Here is a 25,671-nt window from a genome sequence, read left to right as displayed (position 1 = left end):
TGAAAAAATTATCCTACATGTCATTACGTTATTGGTTGGGGATAGCAAAAAGTGTTATACCTGTTACATGAGAGTTTCTCTCTTCATTGAGAGGATGAGAAAGCATACTTGGATCGACTAACATGACCTTATCCCAAAGACAAAATTGTAATTTCACAATTAAATAAATTTAATAAACGATTAAAATTGAGTCGAGGTGTCACACATCATTCTTGAAACAAACCATCGTAGTTTTTTCCAATACAGGCAACTTGTTATTATAACTAGCCTCTCTGCACGCGCTTCCGCGCATGCGAGAGGTTTTTTTTTTAAAAAATTTAAATTTATTTTAAAATTAAAAAAAGATAATGAATATTTGTGTTCCATAAAAATAGGACCCATTATCTGAATTTTCTTTTAATTTTAATTTTTTTAATACAAAAAATTGTGAATTTACCATATTATCCTCATTTAATTAATAATTTCAATTCTTAATATTTGCATTAACCAAGGGCATTTTCTGGTATTTTGAATGTTTCACCATTCTCTGCCTTTTGCTTTATATATATAGATTAAGGGTAAATTTCACTTTACAATCCGGAAGTTTCTCGAAATTCAAAGTTTACTACATCAAGTTTTTTTCTTATCAACGTCATTCTTTCAAATGCTCTGTTAAATGACCACACATGAATTGAAAAATAAAAAATAAGAAAGGAAAAACAAAAAAGAAACAAAAAAACTCTCTCTCCAGCACTAGGCATCGCCTGCTCACAAGCCACATGCCACAATCCGCCATCTCCATGTCGAAATCTCCCTCAGCCCCCTTCCCCTTCTTGGACACCATGCGTAGACGCCCTAAAAAAATTTCGCAGCACACCCTTACCTCCCTGGAAAAAAAAAAAAACAAAAAAAAAAACCAGGACCACCTCTAGCACAAAATCAAACCTGACCCAAATTTGTTAAACCTCTTTCTAATAGCATGGTCTGGTGTGCTGGTTTGGGAATCTTCCCTTCAAATATGGTGATTTCATTTTGAGATGAGACATTAGTCTGAAGGTATGAATTTGTTGGGTTATTTCAGCAATTGAATCTTCCTCTTTCTGAGCTGCTGGGTTTGTTTAGTTGAATCATTTTGTGTTTCATGAATTGAGAAGGAGAAACTAAGTTTGATGAGTAAAAGAAACACAAGAACTTTTTCTGGGTTTGATTAATTGAAGGAGAAAGATGCCTGGATAAGGATTGATTCAAGGGAAATAGCTCAAAATACCACCCATTTTATAATTTTTTGTCAAAATACCACCCCTTTTCAAAATTTTTAAAACTACGATCTATAAATACATCTTTATTGTAAACTGATTGCACCCATATCACATTTTCAGAAATTGGTTCTCTCTCAACTCTCTTGGCTCTGTCTCTCTCTTCAGTCTGTCTCTGTCGCTGAGCTCTCTCCCTCGTGTAACTCTCTCTCCGACACAATCGTCTTTCTCCCTCAGCGGTGGCTGTTTATCCAAGCTTAACTCCACCGTTGACATCCACGAGGTACTGTTCATCTAACCCTCACCCATCTGGCAACAACAGGCACACTCCGTCACCTTCATTCATCACTCTGAAACGACGGCGTATCACAACTCATTCTCATGGTGCCGTACTTAAACTCCAGACCATCTCCTTCCTCCTCCCTCCTCCCTCCTCCTTCTTCTTCCATCTCCGCCAGTGCTGGTTCCCCAGTTTGATAGATTGAAGAAACAGTGTAAAGAGATAGATTGAACAAGTGTACAAGGAAATCGGATTTCTTCCATGGTAGCGTGCCGCCGATAACTTTGCAAGTAAAGTAATCAACTTTATTTATGGTTTTTTCCTCCATGGTTGCAGTAATGACGTCGTAATTGAATCGATTCTGTTATGATTTTGGTTAACTTATCTGAGGCTTTTGATTTACAAAACCAATGTCCTAAATGTTGCAGCTGCTGATGTGAAAACATATTTGTTGACTGCTATTAGTGGAGGCTTAAACCAGCAAAGAAGAGAGGTGAGTTTCTTGATTGAGTTGTAGCTGCATATTAATCCAGTAGACACCCATCTTAGTTTTCTTCCATTTGAGGCCTAACTTATCGTTCTAATATCTTCATTTAAGGCTTAAAGTACATTGTGGTTATGCATTCAGATTCCAAATGGCTTCTTTATTAGTCTAATTTTGATTTGTTATTTAGTTTAGGCATCTGGTTATAAGTAGATCATGTATAGGACTTGTTGATAGGACTTTGTAACTTTTTCATTCCATGAGTGATAAGACTGGTTTGTTATCATGCACGTTTTTTCTGCTGATTCAGCATCTTGTGCTTCTTTCTTGATTCTGTTACAGATAACTGATGCTCTTGTTGCAGCTTATATCTTGAATGCTACTCTTCTTGTTCTCAAGCTGGGCCAGAAATTATTTTGGAAGGATTCCAGGTCATTTTCACCATATCACAGATACAAAACTACTATGAAGGTCCATGTAAGAAAAACTGTCTGTGGATTAATATTCTTATTCGGGTATTTGGTGCAGCAACTTTGATGAAATCTTTGATGTAGACTGGTTTATATCATCTCTATCAAAAGATGTTGAAATCATTAAACAGCTTCCAACAAAGGGAGGAAAATCAATGAGTCCATATAGCATGCGTGTCCCAAGGAAGGGCAATGCAAAATGCTACCAGAATCGTTTAGTGCCTGTTCTTAATAAAAAATATTGTCTTTCAGGAGAACCTACCACATTTTTGTAAAGAATTTGTTAATTATCATATGCTGGTGTATATAACCGAGGAAGAAAAATTTCCAGTCTTGAATGAGTGCCTTTTGGGATATATAGAATTTACAGTTGTTTGTTATGCTTTCTAATGTGAAGGGTGTTCAGCTCACAAAGTTTGATTACAGGCTTTCAAATAAATTGGATTCAAATTTATAAAAACTTAGGTGTAGAGCAAATTATCATGCCTTGAAGTTTAATGACCTTATTAATGAAATGGGGAAAACGTTGGTTGACCGAATGAGGATGAAAAGCAAGCATTTCATTGCCCTGCATTTGAGGTAAATTGCAAATAAATAAAAAATTATCTGCTTGAGTATTTTTTTTTTCCCAAAAGATACATCTGTTAGGTACTCACTATAACCCAAGTTTCTTGATGTTCCTATCTTATGGTTCTGTGTTTAAAATCTTAATGCAATTGGCATTTGATTTATGCGAAACGTGCGCAGAGCTAAAATAAGAAAGAAACTCAAGGCTATTAAATTTCTTCTAATGGCCAAGATTAATGCAAATGCTTTTTCTACGTCTGTTTTATGTTCGATTTGTATAATCATAAACTTATCGGTATTCATATTGTTTGCTTCAATAACTTTTGGGTCTTTATTGAAGTCGGAATGTGTTCTGTATATTAACCAGGAAAGTTATTGAATATTCGACTAATGTTATTATACTTAATACCATGTTCATATTGTATGGAAATATTATCGAACGTGTTACTGCATTATTTTTCTTAGTAGAAAACTTGCTTCCTGAAAGGTTTGATTTCGCGGGTGATTAGGCTTGTCGCTTTCAATCTTGGCTATCTTCCTGGGGGTGACAAAACAATTATCAGAGTCAGAAACAACACTGAAGAAGGCATTAGAAGTTGCAAAAAGTATCGTGGTGCCTGGAGGTCTTGGTTTATGTGGGGCATCCTGGTGGATGGTAACAGTTCTGTTCTCAAATTTTATTTTTATTCACTCTGTATGCTAGTTTGTGCTCCCTGGTTTTTATTATGTTCATTATGCAGGTTGAGCAAAACCTATAACAATGGCTTGAGTAATTTTTGTTTAAGATACTAGAATAAATAAATAGATAAAGTTGGATAGTTAGGCCACTATAAGCTCAATTAAGTTCCTCCCAAACTACGCCTGAAATATTTTGCTTCTTATTATTAACAAAGGAATAGTTCCTTTGTAGCTAAAAACAATGAGTATGTTATAGCATGGGAAAATTGTTTTGCCCTATTTAATTTGAGTGTTTAGTGGGAGCATGACTTCTAAGGAACTTCTTGTGCAATTAAAGCAACAGTTGGAAGCTTGCCTTTTCATTCAACCCCTTTTTATTTTATTTTATAAAGTCTGGTAGATGAAGCCATCATTTATGCTTCCCCTTCAGATTGGTTTGGAATTGGATTAAGATATACGTGGTTAGTTTTAGGTACTAGAGGAGTGGGATAGGCTATTTGGATTTTACGTTCTGGTCTTGCTCTGAAAGGAGAGAGGGGGAAGGGGAGAAGGAGAGTGAGATTGGAAGTCTTCTGTGACTAGTAAATTGGCAGTCTCGGACTCTTGTTAAGTTTGTGCATTTTCAGAATGAAGAATAATCTGTTTTTAGGCTCAAAACAAATAACGTGGATTGAATTCTAGGACACCGATGCTATTGTAGATCATAATAGAAGCTTTTTGCTCATGTTCCAGTCAGGGAAATAGAAGTGCAGTATCCAAGATTGTGCTTGATTCGTGAAATTGTTATTAATATTGATTTATGACATTGGTGATTGAGTTGGAGATTTCCCAATTGGACAATTCTTATTGCTTTGTTGATATGGATCCAATATGCTTTGTTTTGGCAAAAAGGGTCCTACTTAATGTACATTATTTGTTCTTTTAGACTTGATACGTATAAGTTTAGTTTTGTCATATGCTCCTGGCTTGCTTGTTCTAACTGTGGGCACACATAAGGCGGAAAACTTTACACGATGTCTTGAATGATGTCATTCAATAGTGACATGTTTTATATAATTCGTATCTCTGCTTTATAACTACATTTGATATTTGGGGTTATATTGCATGCAGGCAAGCAACCCTGACAAGGTACGAAGTGAATATAAATCATTCTCAGGGTAAAGTGCTGCCTAGTGTAAGAGTTTCAGATCCAGGTCTTCTACTTAAACCTGACGAACCAAATTTGGTATGAACTACATCTTTGAATCCCTGATTGCATCTTTGAGGCTAAAGCAGAAAAAATGCTAAACTACATACAGTTTAAAAAATAATAATAATAAAAAGTCGAGGCTTTATGAATTACTTGACTATTCTTTTTATTTATTTATTTAATTTTATACTTTTATACTTTTTGTGAAGTCTTTTTCTCTTCTTTTTTTCAAAGTTCCCCTAACTTGGCACAGATGCATGTATGCACGTGTGTACTCAGAACACAAACTCCTTTGTAACTCAAAAGAACGGTTGCAAATGTTAGTTTTTAACTTGGAAAAATAAAATAAAATTGAAAGTTACTTTTGGGAAATGTTGAACTTTTATAATGAATATGACTTCAGTGCAGAAGGCTTGATAGTAAATAGAAAATCTATATGCTGGGGGTTTTCTGGCTAGCTAAAAATGTGTGAGAAATGATGAATCCATCTGATTGCAGCCTATTTAATGTTTAATACCTTCATTAAAAAAAGGTTGTTGACAGTGCTTTGACTATCTTGCAGATTATAATGGCAAAACCAGTAGGTGGCCCTAGTAAGAAAGATCAGCATGCAGGGATGGATGAGGACTAATTTTGTGTGTATGACAATTGACTATCTTTGCTTGTATTGCTCTATGTTAGGGATCTTTTGTTCCATTTTAGTAACAATTTTGTTTAGGAGAAAAAGAAATATATTGCAGTTCATGCTTTGTAAATGCCACTCTTCTGTTACGATGGACACGTGGTATGCCTTTGTTGGGTAGGTTTGGATTGAAACCATGGTCGAGTGCTTGAGCCATGTTTAGTGAGAAGCTTGAATGGATTTTCTTTTCTGTTGTATTTGGCCCTTGTCTTTTCAAGCATGCCAAAAATCATCCTGATTTTGTAATATGTGGTTTGTGCCCAATTAATTTACTGTGGATCTTGCATTTTTGTACCCAATATTTGATAGCTGCCTTCTTTTGAACGAAGATTCATTGAGGGAGAGAATACTTTCCTTTTGAATATGAATCGATGTGCAAGTCCAACTATCATTTCAAAGGTCAACATCAATTCATGCTAATATAAGGATGGATAACAATTGTCGTGTCCATGATATTTGAATTCAGGATTACTTTCAACGAAGTGGAGACTCTGTTATTAGACCAAATGGCCATTGACATACGATATAATAGCAATATTAGGCCAATACATGTACACTATAGAGGCAATATTAAAGCAATATAACCACAATATGATAGCAATAGTATTACAATATCACCTATAAAAATATAATTATTGTCCACTTATTGCTGATTTTTCACATGTTCAAAAATTTTGTTCTCTCTTAGCTCACTCGGCTCTCTCTGTGGCACATCTCTCTCTCTCTTTGGTATCTGTCTATCGTAGCTCTCTGTCTCTCTCTTGGCTCTCTCTCTCTCTGTCTCTCTCTCTAGTGCAACTCTCTGTCTCTCTCTTTGCTCTCTTTCTATAGCGCAGCTCTCTCTCCGGGTCTCTCTCTAGCTTCGTTCTGTCTTCTTCTCCCCTTATTCGCTCTCTGTCTCTTTATTCATACCTTCCTTTTTTTGTAAATTATTTTTTAGTTGTTATTATTTTTTAAAATAATTTCTTACAATGTCTTACGATGCAATTATGATGCACCTGACTGCTTGTTTTTGAAAGGCACGTTGTTTCTTTCTCCTCATCGTCTTCTTTTTGAATGAAGTATGGCCCAAACCGTAAACCCATTGATGAGCCGTAGTCAATATACATACACTAGAGAGGCAATATTAGGGCAATATAATGGCAATATGACAGCAATAACATCACAATATACATGCAATACGATGGCAATATGCATACAATATGTATACAATACACAGGCAATATTAGTACAATACACATCAATAGGACAGCAATATTAAGTCAATCTACATACAATACACACACATCCATTACATACTACAATTTAGACATGAAAAATAAATTGCCACCGAACCCTAACAATACTATCCCGAGAAGCGAAAATTATTTCTTTCATAAAACTTGACAATTCAATTGTTATTACATAGTCAACCAATCTTTGCTCTATTACATACATACTTCCTACCTATAATTATAAATAATGGAGAGCTCACAAATTCTACTAATTTGATCTTAACTTCATCAATTTGTTCTTCGTTGTATGAGTTAGCTCTCCCTTCTTGCACATTTTCCAAGCTGTTCTATTCTCCTCCCGTGTAGCAATATCAGCAACAACAGGTTATCTATAGATCTGAAATCATAACTGCAGATGATTCTCAATTAGCAAAGAGGAAAACCATTTTCTTTTATAACTTCGGTTCTGAAATATATAACAAAATGCAAAGACCTTTGCTTCTGAAAAGGAGCAAAAGTTTGTCAACCAATTCATAGTAAAAACGAAGAAACTAGTGAACCTAACCAGAGAAATGCTAACCTGCAAAACCAACTCCAATACTTTAACCACATCATTAATACTTAAGATTTTCTTCTCATGGATTATGATTAGAGGATTTTCCAATTTCTATCAGCACATACACAAGTTTGAAGATAATCAGCATCAAGCAAAAAGGGACTTGAGGTGCTGCTAACTTTAACAAGCAGCCCTCTAACAGTTTCAAGACATAGTTATCGCTGAGTCAAACTAAAACTTACAGATTTCTGATTGTTCTGGTTGGTGATGAAATAAGGGGATATGTAGCCCCTGTATAGCTTCATTCCCTCAACAACCTCCAACTCATTGTCCAATGTTTTCCCATCCTGCAGAAATTAACATAGTGTGAAGCTTACATGTTTTGGGTATCATTTGGGAATAAAAAACTAAAATAAAATTATTTGCCCTCCAATATATTTCTGTAAAAATTTCATAAGACCCATACATACCTCACTTTAAAACAACAATAAAAAGAAGCTGATATCATCCAGATTTCAGCCCTTGCAATACGGTAAGGAGTTTGCGACCGTTCTTTTGAGTTATAAAGGAGTTTGTGTTCTGAGTACACACGTGCATACATGCATCTGTGCCAAGTTAGGGGAACTTTGAAAAAAAAAAAGAGAAAAAGACTTCACAAAAAGTATAAAAGTATAAAATTAATTAAAAGAATAGTCAACTAATTCATAAAGCCTCGACTTTTTTATTTTATATTTTAAACTGTATGTAGTTTAGCATTTTTTCTGCTTTGGCCTCAAAGATGCAATCAGGGATTCAAAGATGTAGTTCGTACCAAATTTGGTTAATCACGTTTAAGTAGAAGACCTAGATCTGAAACTCTTACACTAGGTAGCACTTTACCCTGAGAATGATTTATATTCACTCGTACCTTGTCAAGGTTGCTTGCTTGCATGCAATATAACCCCAAATATCAAATGTAGTTATAAGGCATAGATACAAATTATATAAAACAGGTCACTATTGAATGACATCATTCAAGACATCAGTGAAGCCTTACGTGTAAAGTTTTTCGCCTTATGTGTGCCCACAGTTAGAACAAGCAAGCCAGGAGCATATGACAAAACTAAACTTATATGTATCAAGTCTAAAAGAACAAATAATGTACAATAAGTAGGACCTTTTTTGCCAAAACAAAGCATATTGGATCCATATCAGCGAAGCAATAAGAATTGTCCAATTTGGAAATCTCCAACTCAATCACCAATGTCATAAATCAATATTAATAACAATTTCATGAATCAAGCACAATCTTGGATACTGCACTTCTGTTTTTCTGACTGGAACATGAGCAGAAAGCTTCTATTATGATCTACAATAGCATCGGTGTCCTAGAATTCAATCCACGTTATTTGTTTTGAGCCTAAAAATATATTATTCTTCATTCTGAAAATGCACAAACTTAACAAGAGTTCGAGACTTCCAATTTACTAGTCACAGAAGACTTCCAATCTCACTCTCCTTCTCCCCTTCCCCGTCTCTCCTCTCAGAACAAGACCAGAACGTAAAATCCAAACAACCTATCCCATTCCTCTAGTACCTAAAACTAACCACGTATATCTTAATCCAATTCCAAACCAATCTGAAGGGGAAGCATAAATGATGGCTTCATCTACCAGACTTTATAAAATAAAATAAAAGGGGGTTGATTGAAAAGGCAAGCTTCCAACTGTTGCTTTCATTGCACAAGAAGTTCCTTAGAAGTCATGCTCCCACTAAACACTCAAATTAAATAGGGCAAAATAATTTTCCCATGCTATAACATACTCATTGTTTTTAACTACAAAAGAACTATTCCTGTGTTAATAATAACAAGCAAAATATTTCAGGCGTAGTTTGGGAGGAAATTAATTGAGCTTATATTGGCCTAACTATCCAACTTTATCTATTTATTTATTCTAGTATCTTAAACGAAAATTACTCAAGCCATTGTTATAGGTTTTGCTCAACCTGCATAATGAACATAATAAAAACCAGGGAGCACAAACTAGCATACAGAGTGAATAAAAATAAAATTTGAGAACAGAATTGTTACCATCCACAAAGATGCCCCACATAAACCATTAAACTGATAAGACCTCTAGGCACCACGACACTTTTTGCAACTTCCAATGCCTTCAGTGTTGTTTCTGACTCTGTGATAATTGTTTTGTCACCCCCAGGAAGATAGCCAAGATTGAAAGCGACAAGCCTAATCACCCACGAAATCAAACCTTTCAAGAAGCAAGTTTTCTACTAAGAAAAATAATGCAGTAACACGTTCGATAATATTTCCATACAATATGAACATGATATTAAGTATAATAAACATTAGTCGAATATTCAATAACTTTCCTGGTTAATATACAGAACACATTCCGACTTCAATAAAGAGCCAAAAGTTATTGAAGCAAACAATATGAATACCGATAAGTTTATGATTATACAAATCGAACATAAAACAGAAGTACAAAAAGCATTTGCATTAATCTTGTTCATTAGAAGAAATTTAATAGCCTAGAGTTTCTTTCTTATTTTAGCTCTGCGCACGTTTCTCATAAATCAAATGCCAATTGCATTAAGATTTTAAACACAGAACCATAAGATAGGAACATCAAGAAACTTGGGTTATAGTGAGTACCTAACAGATGTATCTTTTGGGAAAAAAAAAAAAAATACTCAAGCAGGTAATTTTTTATTTATTTGCAATTTACCTGAAATGCAGGGCAATGAAATGCTTGCTTTTCATCCTCATTCTGTCAACCAACGTTTTCCCCATTTCATTAATAAGGTCATTAAACTTTGAGGCATGATAATTTGCTCTACACTAAGTTTTTATAAATTTGATTAGAATTTATTTGAAAGCTGTAATCCAAACTTTGGTGAAGCTGAACCAGGCTGTACATTAGAAAGACAATAACCAAACAAACTGTAAATTCTATATATTCCGAAAAAGGCACTCAATTCAAGCACTGGAAAATTTTTCTTCCTCGGTTATATGCACCAGCATAATGATATAAATTAACAAAATTCTTTTACAAAAATGTGGTAGGTTCTCCTGAAAGACACTTTACAAATATTTTTTTTAAGAACATGCACTAAACGATTCTGGTAGCATTTTGCATTGCCCTTCCTTGGGACACGCATGCTATATGGACTCATTGGTATTCCTCCCTTTGTTGGAAGTTGTTGAATGATTTCAACATCTTTTGATAGAGATGATATAAACCAGTCTACATCAAAGATTTCATCAAAGTTGCTGCACCAAATACCCGAATAAGAATATTAATCCACAGACAGTTTTGCTTACATGGACCTTCACAGTAGTTTTGTATCTGTGATATGGTGAAAATGACCTGGAATCCTTCCAAAATAATTTATGGCCCAGCTTGAGAACAAGAAGAGTAGCATTCAAGATATAAGCTGCAACAAGAGCATCAGTTATCTGTAACAGAATCAAGAAAGAAGCACAAGATGCTGAATCAGCAGAAAAAACATGCATGATTACAAACCAGTCTTATCACTCATGGAATGAAAAGTTACAAAGTCCTATCAACAAGTCCTATACATGATCTACTTATAACCAGATGCCTAAACGAAATAACAAATCAAAATTAGACTAATAAAGAAGCCATTTGGAATCTGAATGCATAACCACAATGTACTTTAAGCCTTAAATGAAGATATTAGAACGATAAGTTAGGCCTCAAATGGAAGAAAACTAAGATGGGCGTCTACTGGATTAATAAGCATCTACAGCTCAATCAAGAAACTCACACCTCTTCTTTGCTGGTTTAAGCCTCCACTAATAGCAGTCAACAAATATGTTTTCACATCAGCAGCTGCAACATTTAGGGCATTGGTTTTGTAAATCAAAAGCCTCAGATAAGTTAACCAAAATCATAACAGAATCGATTCAATTACGACGTCATTACTGCAACATGGAGAAAAAAAGCATAAATAAAGTTGATTACTTTACTTGCAAAGTTATCGGCGGCACGCTACCATGGAAGAAATCCGATTTCCTTGTACACTTGTTCAATCTATCAAACTGGGGAACCAGCACTGGCGGAGATGGAAGAAGAAGGAGGAGGAGGAGGATGGAGGATGGAGGAGGGAGGAGGAAGGAGATGGTCTGGAGTTTAAGTACGGCATCATGAGAATGAGCTGTGATACGCCGTCGTTTCGGAGTGATGAATGAAGGTGACCGAGTGTGCCTGTTGTTTCCAGATGGGTGAGGGTTAGATGAACAGTACCTCGTGGATGTCAATGGTGGAGTTAAGCTGAGATGAACAGCCACCGCTGAGGGAGAAAGACGATTGCGTCAGAGAGAGAGAGAGCTCAGCGACAGAGACAGACGGGCTGAAGAGAGAGACAGACGGGCTGAAGAGAGAGACAGAGGCAAGAGAGTTGAGAGAGAACCCAATTTCTGAAAATGTGATATGGGTGCAATCAGTTTACAATAAAGATGTATTTATAGGTGGTAATTTTAAAAATTTTTGGGGAGAGTTGGTATTTTGACAAAAAATTATAAAATGGGTGGTATTTTGAGCTATTTCCCTTGATTCAATTGATGGGGTTGCATTACTGGCTGTCGGAGAGAGGGGAGGGATGGAGTAGGTGGGGTTAGTGGCTGTCGAACAGATAAGATGATAAAGAGGAAATTTTGTTTTTGTTATATTTTCTATCTCCTTTTCATTTATTTATTTAATCTTTTATGGCAAAGTCACTTTTGGTCTCGTATTTTGCAACTTTTACCACTTTTGTCACATTTTTTTAATTTCTGTTAATTGTAAAGGGGTAATTTGGTCTACAAATTATTTAAAAAATGCATTCCTTTTAAAATTAAATAATACAAATATATGTCTTTTTGCCGGATGGAAGGGAGAGAGCGAATACCGAACGGTGGCTTGTTCAAAAGACAAGCAACAGTTGCAATGGCTTCCGCATCAGCCATGACGCTTGCTGCACCTCAGTGGATGCATGATCTGGCGCTGGCACGTTTGAATTGTTTCTCATTGGTCAGCTCGTTTGAAGTCTTAGTTTTCACTTTCTGCAGATATAAAAATACGAACCAAACTGAAACAACCACAGATAGCAAATGGCAGGAGGAGTGAGGAGAATCAAGTTGGGTTCACAAGGCCTTGAGGTCTCTGCTCAAGGCCTGGGATGTATGGGCATGTCTGGCTTCTATGACGCTCCAAAGCCCGACGCAGACATGATCAGTCTCATCCACCATGCCATTTACTCCGGCGTCACCTTCCTCGACACCTCTGACTTCTACGGCCCCTTCACCAACGAAATTATGCTTGGCAAGGTACGCCACTAACCTTGACTTTGCTTCTTAATATTTGCTCATAATTTGTATCAATTGCTTTTTGGGTTTGTTTGGGCTGTTAAATTGGATGAGTTGATGATAAAATGAATTGGGTTTGGTTTGGTTCAGTCTTGTTCCTGTATTTAAGTTACTAAATCAAGCACAAGCACTGAGAGAGACAATAATTTGTACAATTGCTTTGTGGGTTTTGTTTGTATTGTTGAATGGGATGAATTAGTGAAGAAGTGAATTGGGTTGTGTTCACTCTGGTTCCTGTATTTAAGATACTAAGCCAGCCAAGCACAAGCATTGAGAGAGACAATGATAAATGGATTTGCTTTTTTGGGTTTTGTTTAGATTTTTCAATTAATTGCGATTGATGATGATGAAGTGAACTAGATTTTGTTGGATTGATGAGGAACAGGCTCTGAAGGGAGGGGTAAGAGAGAAGGTTGAATTGGCCACCAAGTTTGGCATCTACTTAGCAGACAAGAAGAGGGCGGTGCGAGGTGACCCTGCCTATGTGAGGGCTGCTGCTGAGGATAGCTTGAAGCGCCTTGGTGTTGATTCTGTAGATCTCTATTATCAGCATCGGATTGACACCACTGTACCCATAGAAGTCACGGTTTGTCTTCTTCCCTCTTTGAGATTTGATCTCCTTTAATAGCAATTACAGAGCAATATGCATCTGCAGGCCTAGTAAAGTCATGTTTATCCGAAGATTTTACAACATCTTGTATCATTTTTAGTCACATGTTTTATCAATTCCTCAATTTGATTTCATTTGTGGTTTACCTTGCGGAAGCCATGGTTTGACCTCATTTCTCATATAACAGGAACCCCTTGTTTGTGATGGCAAATTAGTTGTAATTTTTTAAAGTTTAGTTCATATCTCAATGTGATTGCATCCTTTTTTTGGGACTTGCTCTAGAGTATCATAAAATGCAGTATTGATTATCATGAATAAGTTATTTTGAGCGTTTTCTTTTGATTCCTTAAATTCCTTCATTATATCTTTTGCAAGGCAGGGGAATTGAAGAAACTAGTTGAAGAGGGTAAGGTGAAGTACATTGGCCTATCTGAGGCCTCCGCTTCTACAATAAGAAGAGCACATGCTGTTCATCCAATAACAGCTGTGCAGTTGGAGTGGTCCTTGTGGTCAAGAGATGTCGAGGCAGAAATAGTTCCTACTTGCCGGTGAGGCTTTATTGAAATGATATAACTATTTTATTTGTAAATAACAAGTAGGTACCAAATTCGTTATAATTTATCACACTTGCCTAAATTTCTCAGGGAACTTGGCATTGGTATTGTTGCCTACAGTCCTCTAGGGAGAGGATTCTTTTCATCAGGCGCTAAGTTCGTCGAAAACCTCTCCCATGATGATTCTCGAAAGGTTTGTTGGTATTTCACAAATTTTTTCGATTTTAAATTACCAAACTGCGAGATAAAATTTTCTTGGTATCATCATGATGCTATTATTGTGTATTTCCTGAACTTCCATCTCCCCTGCAAGATCTCAATTTGATAATTCATCTCGCAAAGCTTAGTAGTCTCGCCTAGTATCCTCTTACTGAGTTTTCTCAGTAGTCTTCTCTCCATCAAAAACTTGGGTAGTGAACAAAATTTCTTTCGATAACGTTAGTACCTAAGTAGCTGTCATTCATCCAGACAGTCAGAGCCCACTAACGTTCTATTTTGCTTCAATATTCTTTATTTTATAATGTTTTGTGGCAGAGTTCCACACTCCCATTTTTCATTTAGGCCTTTCGGTTTCTCTAATGGTTGACTATAATTTGAAGAAATAAATTGGCAAGAAAGGTTGACCATGAGCTTCTCCTGATTTCCTAGAGAGTTCACTGTAGTTTTCTGGTCATGCTTATTTCTGTCCATTGGATTGTTGTACATCTTGGTCATGTCATTTTGATGAAGCAAACTTAGTCTTGATTCTGAATTCTTTAGTTCAATGGTTGCAGGATCACCCCAGGTTCCAACCCGAAAACGTAGAGCATAATAAAGCACTATTCGAGCGGGTTAGTGATCTTGCTGCAAGGAAAGGGTGCACCCCATCTCAGCTAGCACTGGCCTGGGTTCATCATCAAGGAAACGATGTGTGTCCGATACCCGGAACCACCAAGATTGAGAATTTTAACCAGAACATTGGTGCTCTCTCTGTGAAACTGACACCAGAAGAACTGGCTGAGCTTGAATCTTTTGCTTCTGCTGATGCCGTTAAAGGTGGCAGGTATCAGAATGACTTTAGCACTTGGAAGAACTCCGAAACTCCTCCAGTGTCTTCATGGAAAGCCACATGAGCATGTGCCTTTTGTCATGTCATAATGCTTCTTTGTACCTCATGAGCTTTGTGAATTTCCTTACCGTTATGAGAATAAGTAGTGCATGTGAAGTGGTATGTAATGACTGACTTTGAGACGTTCGTCATTTTTTACGCAGATTAAAGCTAACGGTTATGTACTCATGCCTTTGTGCGTGAATTTGGATACTGAATATACACTCACTCTCAGACTTTGAGAGTAGTAGAGCATTATACATATAGCTTGAATCTTCCTCTATTCTCTCTGTATTTTTTTCCTCTCTACTCTAATCTTCCATAGAAACCCAGCTAAGAATTCAAACACTAACAGATTTCATCATGTTGTATGAGTATCCAAAACTATGAAATAATCTGGGGTCAAGCGAAGTTTTTCATTTTATTTCTTTGATTTAATTTTCTGTGTCACTGGCAATTTTTAAGAGATCACAACAAAGAATGACCTTGCTTGCCAAGAAACCAAAACTAGGGTTTTGTTTTCTAATTTTCATGTGGGTTGAAACATAAATTTAGTGTCTATATTGTATAGTTCTTTTACGAATAATTGGGGAAGATAATGTTTTCTGGTCAAACGTTTCAATCAGTTTGGTAGCTTTTAAGAGAATATATCCATTATATTATATACAACACATGATGTGGTAGCTGAGGTGGACAGCAACATCAATGAAAATTATTTAATATATATTTTTTTTTTATGATTTAATTGATGTGGCTGTCCACCTCAGCTGCCACATAAGATGGTATAAGAATATGATATACAAATATAGTAAGAGTAGCATTATTCTTTTGTTAATCAAATTGTCATATGTCATACAAATGTAGTAAGAGAAATGAAACCGAAAAAATTGGAAAGCAAACTCTTTGCGATTGCCTTATCATCACCCAATTTAGTGCCAAGCACTATATTTAAAGACATTTCATATTTTTTACGTACTTTTTTCCTAGTTTCTGACTTACTTTCAAGAAGTTAATATGATAGCTGATACTTTGGCAAAAAAAAGGATATATCTCTCGAAATACTTGTATTGGGTTTAGCAATTATCCTTAATTATCCTTATTTTTGGTCGATCAGCAAAAAAAATTGAATCCTTTTTTGGGATTTGCATTTTTCCTTCGGATGTTGTACTTAAGTTAAAATTTGAGGGCCGTTTGATAACCATTTCAATTCTAGTTTTTAGTTTTCATTTCTTGTGCTAGAGTATAGAGGAAAAAAAAAGAAAAGGAGAATGGAAGTGAGAATGAGAGTGGCGTGTTGAAGAATACACGAGTCCCACATCGGAAACTTAACAAAATAGAAAATCCTATATAATAAATGGTTCCACTCCTAATAATATCGAGGCCTTTTGTATAAAAACCTCACACATGCTAAACAAGTGATTAAGTTGAGGACAATATCGATGTTGCTAGTGGTGGGCCAAGGGTTCGTCAAGATCGGCATCATATTTGCCACCTTGAAACCAGCCGTTCCGCAAGCCTGGAACATTAGTTCTTGTAAGAATGGCAAATAGAGAGCTCTGCCTAGACCCATGACGAACGTGATCGGCCGACGAATGCAAGTGCATGTGTGGGTGTGATAGATCCTCAATCCATGGTGTTCGTAAGTCGTTGCTAGAGTGCCTTGGTACAAGAAAAACACCTAGCGTGGCATGTCGAGCTATCTCAAAATCAAAATGTCGGTGCATGAAGTTCTTGTTGTGTGGTCGGGGTGGCGGGGTAGGGATGGGAATGTTGTCATCAACCAGAGGAGAACCCATCGGTGGATTGGGAAGAAGGCCACCTTCTGGCGGCGGCGTAGACGAACTTGAGAGCACCGCTGAGGTAGAAGAAGGCTCAATCGTACAAAGTTGAAAGTGATTGATAAGCATATGAACGGAGTCTTAGAGTTTGTTGTTGTCCATGTGTTAGGCTTGAAAATTCGCCACACGTGCAGGGGCGTGTGAGAATGTGAAGGTAAAGAGTCCCACATTGAAAAGTTGAGAAACCTAGTAAGGGCTTATAAGGAGTTGGGTTACTCCCCTCATTGTCAATTGGTTTTGGGTTGGAACCTCAACTTCCTTCATGGAGATGGGATTGAGAGGAGGAGATGGGATTGAGAGGAGAGGATGGGAGGGAGGAGTAATGAAAATAGAAACAAAAACTAAAAACTCAAATCTATTTGAAATTGTTTTCACTTTTGTTACTCATCTCTCTCATCTTCTCTCTTAGTCTCATCTTCACTCTCATTTTGCTCTATACTCTAGCAAAAAAAGTAAAAAGTAAAAACTAAAATTGAAATAGTTATCAAATAGGCCCTAAGATTATGAATTTTTTGCTGTTGAAAATATTATGATTCTTTTACCTAATACAACCCATTATTCACACTCGTTAATAATTAATTTAAAAATGAAGAGTGTTATGACAATCAACACTAGTAATTTGACACATGCTATGCATGTGGACTGAGGCAAGAAATAGGAAGAGAGAGTAATAGGGAAAAAAACATGGAGGATTTGTTTTCAAATATTTTTTTTTAAACAATTGATATTATTATTTTGCCTTTATTATATTAACCATAATTAAGAGTATTTACTCCTGCAACTAAGGTCCTAGGTCGATTTTCTATTGTATAAAAATAATAGAAGGAGATAGATCATAGAAGAGAAAGAGAGATGTGAAACAGTAAAGAAGAACTCTCCCATGATGATTCTCGAAAGGTTTGTTGGTATTTCACAAATTTTGTCGATTTTAAATTACCAAACTGCGAGATAAAGTTTTCTTGGTATCATCATGATGCTATTATTGTGTATTTCCTGAACTTCCATCTCCCCTGAAAGATCTCAAGTTGATAATTCATCTAACAAAGCCTAGTTGTGTCTCCTAGTACCCTCTTACTGAGTTTTCTCAGTAGTCTTCTCTCCATAAAAAACTTGGCTAGTGCACAAAATTTCTTTCTGTAACGCTAGTATCTAAGTAGCTGTCATTCTTCCAGACAGTCAGAGCCCACTAACGTTCTAATTTGCTTCAATATTCTTTAGTTTATAATGTTTTGTGGTGGCAAGGAAAATTTCTCAGAGTTTCACACCCATTTTTCATTTAGGCCCTTCGGTTTCTCTAATGCTTCACTATAATTTGAAGAAATAAATTGGCAAGAAAGGTTGCCCATGAGCTTCTCCTGATTTCCTAGAAAGTTGACTGTAGTTTTCTGGTCATGCTTATTTCTGTCCATTGGATTGTTGTACATCTTTATCGTGTCATTTTGATCAAGCAAACTTAGTCTTGATTCTGAATTGTTTAGTTCAATGGTTGCAGCTTCACAGCAGGTTCCAACCTGAAAACGTAGAGCATAATAAAACACTATTCGAGCAGTAATCCACAGTCGTTAAATCGACCGCCATCTTTTGGAGTATCAAACTATGACGGCTTTTTCCCGTCGTTGTTTAGCTGTAAAGACGACGGTTCTTAATAAAACTGTCATTGTTCTGGTGTAAAGACAACAGTTTTTAAAAACCGTTGTCGTTTATGGGTAAAGTCGATGGTTTATAAAAACCGTCATTATTTATGTGTAAAGACGACGGTATTTTGTTAAAACCGTCGTCATTTATGGGTAAAGATGGCGGTATTTTGTTAAAAAGCATCATTGATTGTAAATAAAGGCGACGATATTGTGTTAAAACGGTCATTGATTATATGTACAAACGACGGTTTTTCCAATAAAACCATCATTTTATTTTCTTTAAATATGTCGTCTAATAAGTTCCCAAGCTGTTGCATTCTATTTGTTTGTTTCCAATGATTCTATACAATGATTTTAACTAGAAAACCAATTATAACACTTTATTAATGAATATATATACTCAAAAATTATTTCTTACATAAAACTTGAAGATTCAATTTTATTACATAGAATTAGAAACAGTGGAACTATATGTGACTGCTCACAAATTCTACCACATCCATAGATGATACATGAATGACATGGTTCCTAATATTAACCTTTTCTCTTTCCTTTCTTATTCTGTACTCAACATATAGCAAATCCTTTCTTCCTCCCTTCAATCGCTATAGTCCAATGCCCCTTCTCCTGTATCTTTCCCAAAATCTCATTCTTTGTTCGGCAGCTTTTTCCCTCTCTTTCAATGCCTTCCCTGCTCCATAAAAAAAAAAGCACCCAATAACAAAAATACTTAAAAGTGAATAAAATGAAAAAAACCTCGTGAAAAAAATTAATCAAATAACATGTTAATTTGTTGTCAAGATCCTACACGAAAACAAGATTAGGATCAATATATAGCACATCTTTCTAAGTAGAAATTATTTGAGTAATGAACAAACAGGATTCAAATCTCTCTTACTTCCTTCCAAAAGACCAAGAAATGAATTGAATGTAATGAAGAAATTTGAATGCTATGAGAACTCAATTTGTGCAGAAAAACAGATTCAGTGACATACTTATATTAGAACACAAAGTTCAATACATTCCAGACTTATAATATCATAGGCTTTCAATAGAAAATCATAAAAGCTCAGAGCCATTACCTTTTTTTTTTTTTTTTTTTTTTTTGCAATTCCTGGAGAGACATATTTGATCAAGTAAAAGAAATACTCTGACTCAACAATTAGGGGAAAAAGAAAGTCAGCCAAATTCAGGGACATAGACATAAAAAAATTCCAAGTTTCATGTATTTATTTTCTAGAGTTAAAAGACAATAAAATGCAGGAATGACATTGAGAGTGAAAACAAAACCAACTCTTAGAAATGTCATTGTTGTTATACGTATGCAGATAAATACACAAACACAATTACACAAATTGCTCTTTGCTGCGCATCTCATCTCCAAACCAACCCCATGCACAAGCAACAATGAAAGATTTAAAATAAAGTCCATTTATATTTCAAACATCACAGTAAGAAAACACTATAACTACTACAAGTCCCAAATATTTGAAGGGAAGAGAATAATCACATAGTATTTTATTGTTGTATTTGTCTTCTTCCAGTCCCAAATGTTGTGCACCAATGCTATATTCATTATTAAAAAAAATAAATCTTAAGGAAGGGGGAAGAAAACTCTACTTCAGGGGTCATCTAAGAATTGAAAGTTTCAAAATCTTCCATTACCCACACCCACCTATACTTGCATTCTTTTATCTGTTCTAAGCAGGCCTGCACATAGTATCAGAAAATTATAGATCACACATGGGCTAGAGAACAGAAACCACAACTAAAAACAAAGTTTCAAGAAACCAAATACTTAAATCTGAAATGTATAACGTTAACGATGACAATCAAAATACCTACACTCATAGACATGAGCTGCATGAGTAAGCACTGTGAATAACACAAGACGAAATTTACAGTCTTGTTCTTATTCATTTGTTTTGACTGTCTTTCCCAAATTCAGAGTTCCTCTCTCGACTCCCAAGCACCTATTTACAGCAAATGTCAAACCAAAGAAAATTTGTGTAAATAATCTCAAAACTAAGGAATAGAACATTGATGAAATAAAAACCCAAAAGTAAAATCCCCAAAGCCCCAAAATCCACAGAAACAGAAAAACACATAGAAGTAATGAATTTAATTTTCAACCAACCTGTTCCCAAGTCGCTTCAAAAAAATCCAAGCCAATGTGAAACTTTATTGCACAGAAGAACTACGTCATTAATAGGAAAATAAACAAAAACTTCAAAAATTCGTAAATCAGCATAAATCTAAGACCCAGAAGTGAAATCGGAATTAAAAAAAACAAATGAAATTGCATAAATGGCATGAGCCGTGTTCTTGTAAGTTGGAAGATTGGAGACTTGACCATCGTGGAATTGAAATCTCGTACTTACGTCCAGAGGATGCATCGCGGTGTTGGTGGCAAACCCAGCGACGGCGCCGACGATGGCGGTCTCCCACTGCCACTACGACGCCGACGATATTTGAATTGCACGGCAGATTGAAAAGCTTGATGCTTCTGACTGCAGAGGCGGCCGCCAGGTCTGAAACAACCACTGTTACCTTGTGCTGTGACTTTTCTCTGCAGTCGCTCATATAACGCCGTCGTTTCGGGATTTCAAATCGAAACCACTAGGTCTTGTACCAGTAACGAACGACTACCGAGGGAAGAGAGATGTGACGACGAAGTTGGGTTATCGATTTCGACGGAGGAGTCTCTCTTGGAGGTCTGGTCGAGGGCAAGAGTTGAGGGAGGGAGAGAGATGAGGAAAATTAAGAAGATTTGAGAGTTGAGAGGGCGCCACGAGAGTTCAGGAGTGAATGTTTTCGAGCTTGGGGGAAATCTAAATCTTTTAGGTCTAGAGCGAACTCTCTTAAGGAGCAAGAGTGTTTCGACAAAAGAAAAAAGAGCTAGCGTGTTTTAAAAGATGACGTTTGTAATTGACAAGCGTCGTGTTTTAAAACCCAAATTGATTTTAGTGGTGTATCAGATGATATATTACGACAGTTTTGTAAAACCGTTGTCTTTTAAAATACGACGACTGTTTTAAACTTTACCATCGTCTATTTAGTGTCGTGGTTTTACAATTTTGTAGTAGTATGGTGAACCCCATCTCAGTTAGCACTGGCCTGAGTTCATCATCAAGGAAACAATGTGTGTCCGATACCCGGAACCACCAAGATTGAGAATTTTAACTAGAACATTGGTGCTCTCTCTGTGAAACTGACACCAGAAGAACTGGCTGAGCTTGAGTCTTTTGCTTCTACTGATGCCGTTAGAGATGACGTTAGTACTTGGAAGAACTCTGAAACTCCTCCAGTGTCTTCATGGAAAGCCACATGAGCATGTGCCGTTTGTCATGTCATAATGCTTCTTTGTACCTCATGAGCTTTGTGAATTTCCTTACCGTTTAGAGTTATGTTATGACTGACTTTGAGACGTTGGTCATTTTGTACACAGATTTCATCATGTTGTATGAGTATCCAAAAGTATGAAATAATCTGGGGTCAAGCGAAGTTTTTCATTTTATTTCTTTGACTTCTTTGTCACCAAAAGAATGACATTGCTTGCCAAGAAACCAAAACTAGGGTTTTGTTTTCTAATTTTCATGTGGGTTGAAACATACATTTAGTGTCTATATTGTATGGTTCTTTTTCGAATATATGGGGAAGATAAGTAGATTATCAAACTCTTCCACTCTCTCCTTACCTCTAAGACCTCCTTCATCCCCCTTTTCCTATCCTTAAGATCCAACAACCTGTCTTTTGGAACTAACTGAACATCATTTCCCTTGGCAGCAACAACATTTCTATTAGAAGTTGCAAGTTGCAACCATTCCTTTATAAGCATAACATTTCCTTTAGAACCCTCAACATTTTTGTTCACCAATTTTTTTTTTCTTTCTAATATATGAGAAGGGGATCAGACGTGGGTGTAAAGAAACTGGTACGCTGCTTTGAGCAATTACCCTAAATCCGTGGTTATAATTTTGGGTAAACTCGACTGAATAGCTCAACCTGATCATAAGAGGGTTGGCCTAGTAATGAGTGGGTATTGGGTTCAAAAAATTATAAACCTCTATGTATGGGTTGGAATCAAAACTTAAGAGTGGGCATAATTTTGGGTTAACATAATCAAACGGCCCAACTCGATCACAAAAGAGTTGGATTGGGTTGGCCTAATAATAAGCAGGTCCCAAGAAATCATAAACCGCTATGTATGATTTGGATTGCAGATTGGGACCAAAACTAACCCAGCCTATGCCGACATCTGCCCACCATCTTCGCCCAATTAAATGCCAAGTCATAATGCAGTAATTAACTCAAGAAAAAGAAAAACTAGAAGAACCCAACCACTTAGCGCCCCTACCTCTCTCCCTCCATAGGGAGCAGCCACCAAATCCCCCCTCTGTTAACAGCAAGTCCCCTTCCCTATCTCTCTTCTCTCCTTCCTCATCCTTCCCTGTTAAGTAGTGTAAATTATTCCAAGTGGACGAAACAGAAAACAATCATGACAACAAGACCGTGTTTCCCAAACTAATCCATATATATAAAGCAAAAGGCAGAGAATGGTGAAATATTCAAAATACCGGAAAATGTCCTTGTTAATGCAAATATTAAAAATTAAAATTATTAATTAAATGAAGATAATATGGTCAATTTTGGTTTTTATTTTAAAAAATTAAAATTAAAAATAAAATCTAATAATGGGTTCTATTTTTATGGAACATAACTACTCATTTTATCTTTTCGTAATATGGTCAATTTACTCCTCCCACCGTTGCACTCCTCCCACAAAATCTTGATTGGATTGGGTGAAATAAAGAGGACTCTTTATCTATGGCATAATCCCACAACTCTTCTTGCAATTTTCCCTTATAAAAATTCATACAAACCCAAAACATAGTGTTACCTAGTGCTTAAATACCTGCAGTTACTGTTGTGGTGCATTTAGTGTTGACAGAACAATAGGACATATGAATTTAAAGATAATAATTCTCAACAAACATATGATAGCGAACTTACATAGAACTCATGTAAACTAACAAACATAAATATGTAGAAATATTGAAAACATTTGCGATTGAGGCTTATGAGAATTGCACCTAAACACTGTGCTCGCAGTTCAATATGCGTAAATCTCCCAGGATTCAACAATTGATAATCCTAAATTAAAGCACTTCAATTTAAGACTCTGGCGAACCAATTATATATTTGTACTCTCTTGACTATTCTCAAGTTGCTTTCTTTGCCAAGGAGCCCATCATGTGAAGGACTGTCCAAGGTGGCAGAACTTGAATGCAATCGTGACGGAAAATGAGGGAGGTGCTGAAGAGGGCAGTAATCTCCAAGTGAGTTGAATGGTGCTATTGAATTCACTAAGAGTGATCCCACCTGAAGATCCACTGGGAGAGGATACGATTGTGCAACCAACATTGGAGGTAATTGAGGTTTTCGTGGATATGTTTGCCATGGATGTAACATCCCGACCAAATTTAATGGTTTTAATCAATTTATTTATATTTGTGAAATTACAATTTTGCCCTTGGGGGTTGGGTACTTTGGTCACTTTTTGTTTGGAATTATTTTTGGAAGTTAGAGTTGCTCAATTGCGTAGAGCTCGCTCTCACGAATTCATAGACATGTAGTGGGCTCAAATATGAGTCTTAAAGAGGAAGTTGTGATCTACGGAAGTGCAGTGGCACAATCGTAATTTTGAAGAAGTCAAAATTTAAAATACCCCAAGCCAGACCTTCCTACGCCTGTATTTGATGAGTCCCAAGTCTGTTCAGCACAAGTCCCATAAATATTCTCTTCATTCCCCCTCATAAAGTCCCACAAACTCATCATAATTCCCAAACCCGTCAGAACCTCATCAATACCATACAGACCTGTTCACAGGTCCAAAGCATTAACTTCCTAAGCTCAAAATGAAATCGTTCCTTCTTCAGACTTGTTCATCTGCCTCTCTAGTAGAATATATCCGAGAATTAGCCGAATTGGAGAAATATAAACACCTCAGTTGGAGGACGAATAGCTCATCTCTGTCTAGTACTCTGTTTTATGCACGGATTGGTTTTTCATGCGAGTTCCTGTTGCGATTTTTACCTCTATTCCTTCACGAAAATTTTTTCTGAGGTCGAGTTCTACAACATATCCAAACATCAAGGAAATCGGAGATGTCTATCTACCTTAAATTGTATTCAAGTTGAGACAAGTGTTCTCTTACTTCCTGTTTACTGGTTCCACACTAGTGTAAATATATTTACTCTTGCATGTAGCATTCCTCTGCGCTCTAATGGAATATTACCCTTCATCAATATTATTCATCTATGTCTTGGCTATAATCTATCAAGATGGGAGCTTCATCCAAGAAGTGTAGTCATCTCAAAGCGTGTTGAAATGCCGCCTATTCATTCTTGTCTGTTGTATTGATGTAGGCTCGAATTCTTTCTTGCATGTCAATTTATACTGATCATTCGACAATAATTTCTTCATACAGGTTGTTCCTTCATTAGAGAAGTATGACATATCCAAAATTCACAGCAATTGGAGTTCTCTAACCATCTGAAACCTTGTTCAAGGTTAGTAAGTCCTCTGTTATGCTGTTTTAACTCTACAGCACCTTGCTCAATTTTCTGTTCTCTACAACATAGCCAAAGATGGTGGCCATACAATACGTTTAGGCCCCTCGGACGTAGTATAACTGAAACAAGCTCCTCTCTTGTTATCAAGTGTTGTTTGGTGGTTTTACTCCTTGGGGGCCTTCTTTGTGCATTGCAGAAAGATTCAAAGGATTGAGGTAAAGTTTAAGTTGGTTCAATTGTTGGAAAAATATGTTCTAAAGTTGACAGGACCCGCCCTGAATTTCCTGAAACCCGGGATGAATCCTGTGGAAATTCCGACATCACCTAGATGCCTGGACCACTTACTAAAACTGTAGTCTCCTTTTTCCAAAAGGAATAAGAGTACGAGACTTTCTGCCAAAATTTTGGCAGAGTCTCTCCTGTAATTTGAACAATCCCAAAAATTTCAACCTGCATAAAACATATTTAATATCCACAACTGGCAGCATACACAATATAACCACATGCAATTCCCATAGGCAGCTTCCAGCCTTCAAATGGTCCGAAGCAAAACCCTTAACAACGCTCCTAAGTCAAATAATACTCTAAACGACGTAGGTAATGAATTCAACAACTTTATAAATGTCCACTGTAACCAACATAAC

General features: G+C 36.4%; 1 protein-coding gene and 1 long non-coding RNA gene across 6 annotated transcripts; one reads left to right on the top strand and one right to left on the bottom strand.

The window, feature by feature from the left end:
- Positions 520–15,260, top strand: LOC18792969 (probable aldo-keto reductase 2). 2 transcript variants are annotated; one of them, XM_020567194.1, is made up of 6 exons: positions 520–1,035; positions 12,430–12,687; positions 13,112–13,312; positions 13,712–13,884; positions 13,981–14,083; positions 14,664–15,260. In XM_020567194.1, the coding sequence occupies exons 2-6, from the start codon at positions 12,472–12,474 to the stop codon at positions 15,000–15,002; spliced, it is 1,032 nt and encodes a 343-aa protein (XP_020422783.1). In that variant the 5' UTR covers positions 520–1,035; positions 12,430–12,471; the 3' UTR covers positions 15,003–15,260. The 2 variants fall into 2 exon arrangements, with proteins under 2 accessions (XP_020422783.1, XP_007222405.1); XM_007222343.2 differs by lacking the exon at positions 520–1,035 and having other exon boundaries at positions 12,256–12,687.
- Positions 18,850–21,272, bottom strand: LOC109949974. Of its 4 annotated transcripts, XR_002272324.1 has the most exons (4): positions 20,590–21,272; positions 20,298–20,425; positions 20,128–20,162; positions 18,850–19,143 (listed from the first exon to the last, which is right to left on the bottom strand). It is a non-coding gene; the product is annotated as an uncharacterized LOC109949974 (long non-coding RNA). The 4 variants fall into 4 exon arrangements; XR_002272320.1 differs by lacking the exon at positions 20,128–20,162 and having other exon boundaries at positions 20,294–20,425; XR_002272317.1 differs by having other exon boundaries at positions 18,850–20,162.

The sequence above is a fragment of the Prunus persica genome, chromosome G1 (genome assembly GCF_000346465.2).
Source record: "Prunus persica cultivar Lovell chromosome G1, Prunus_persica_NCBIv2, whole genome shotgun sequence".
NCBI classification, from domain to species: Eukaryota; Viridiplantae; Streptophyta; class Magnoliopsida; order Rosales; family Rosaceae; genus Prunus; species Prunus persica.
This window is presented reverse-complemented; position numbering and strand designations above follow the sequence as displayed.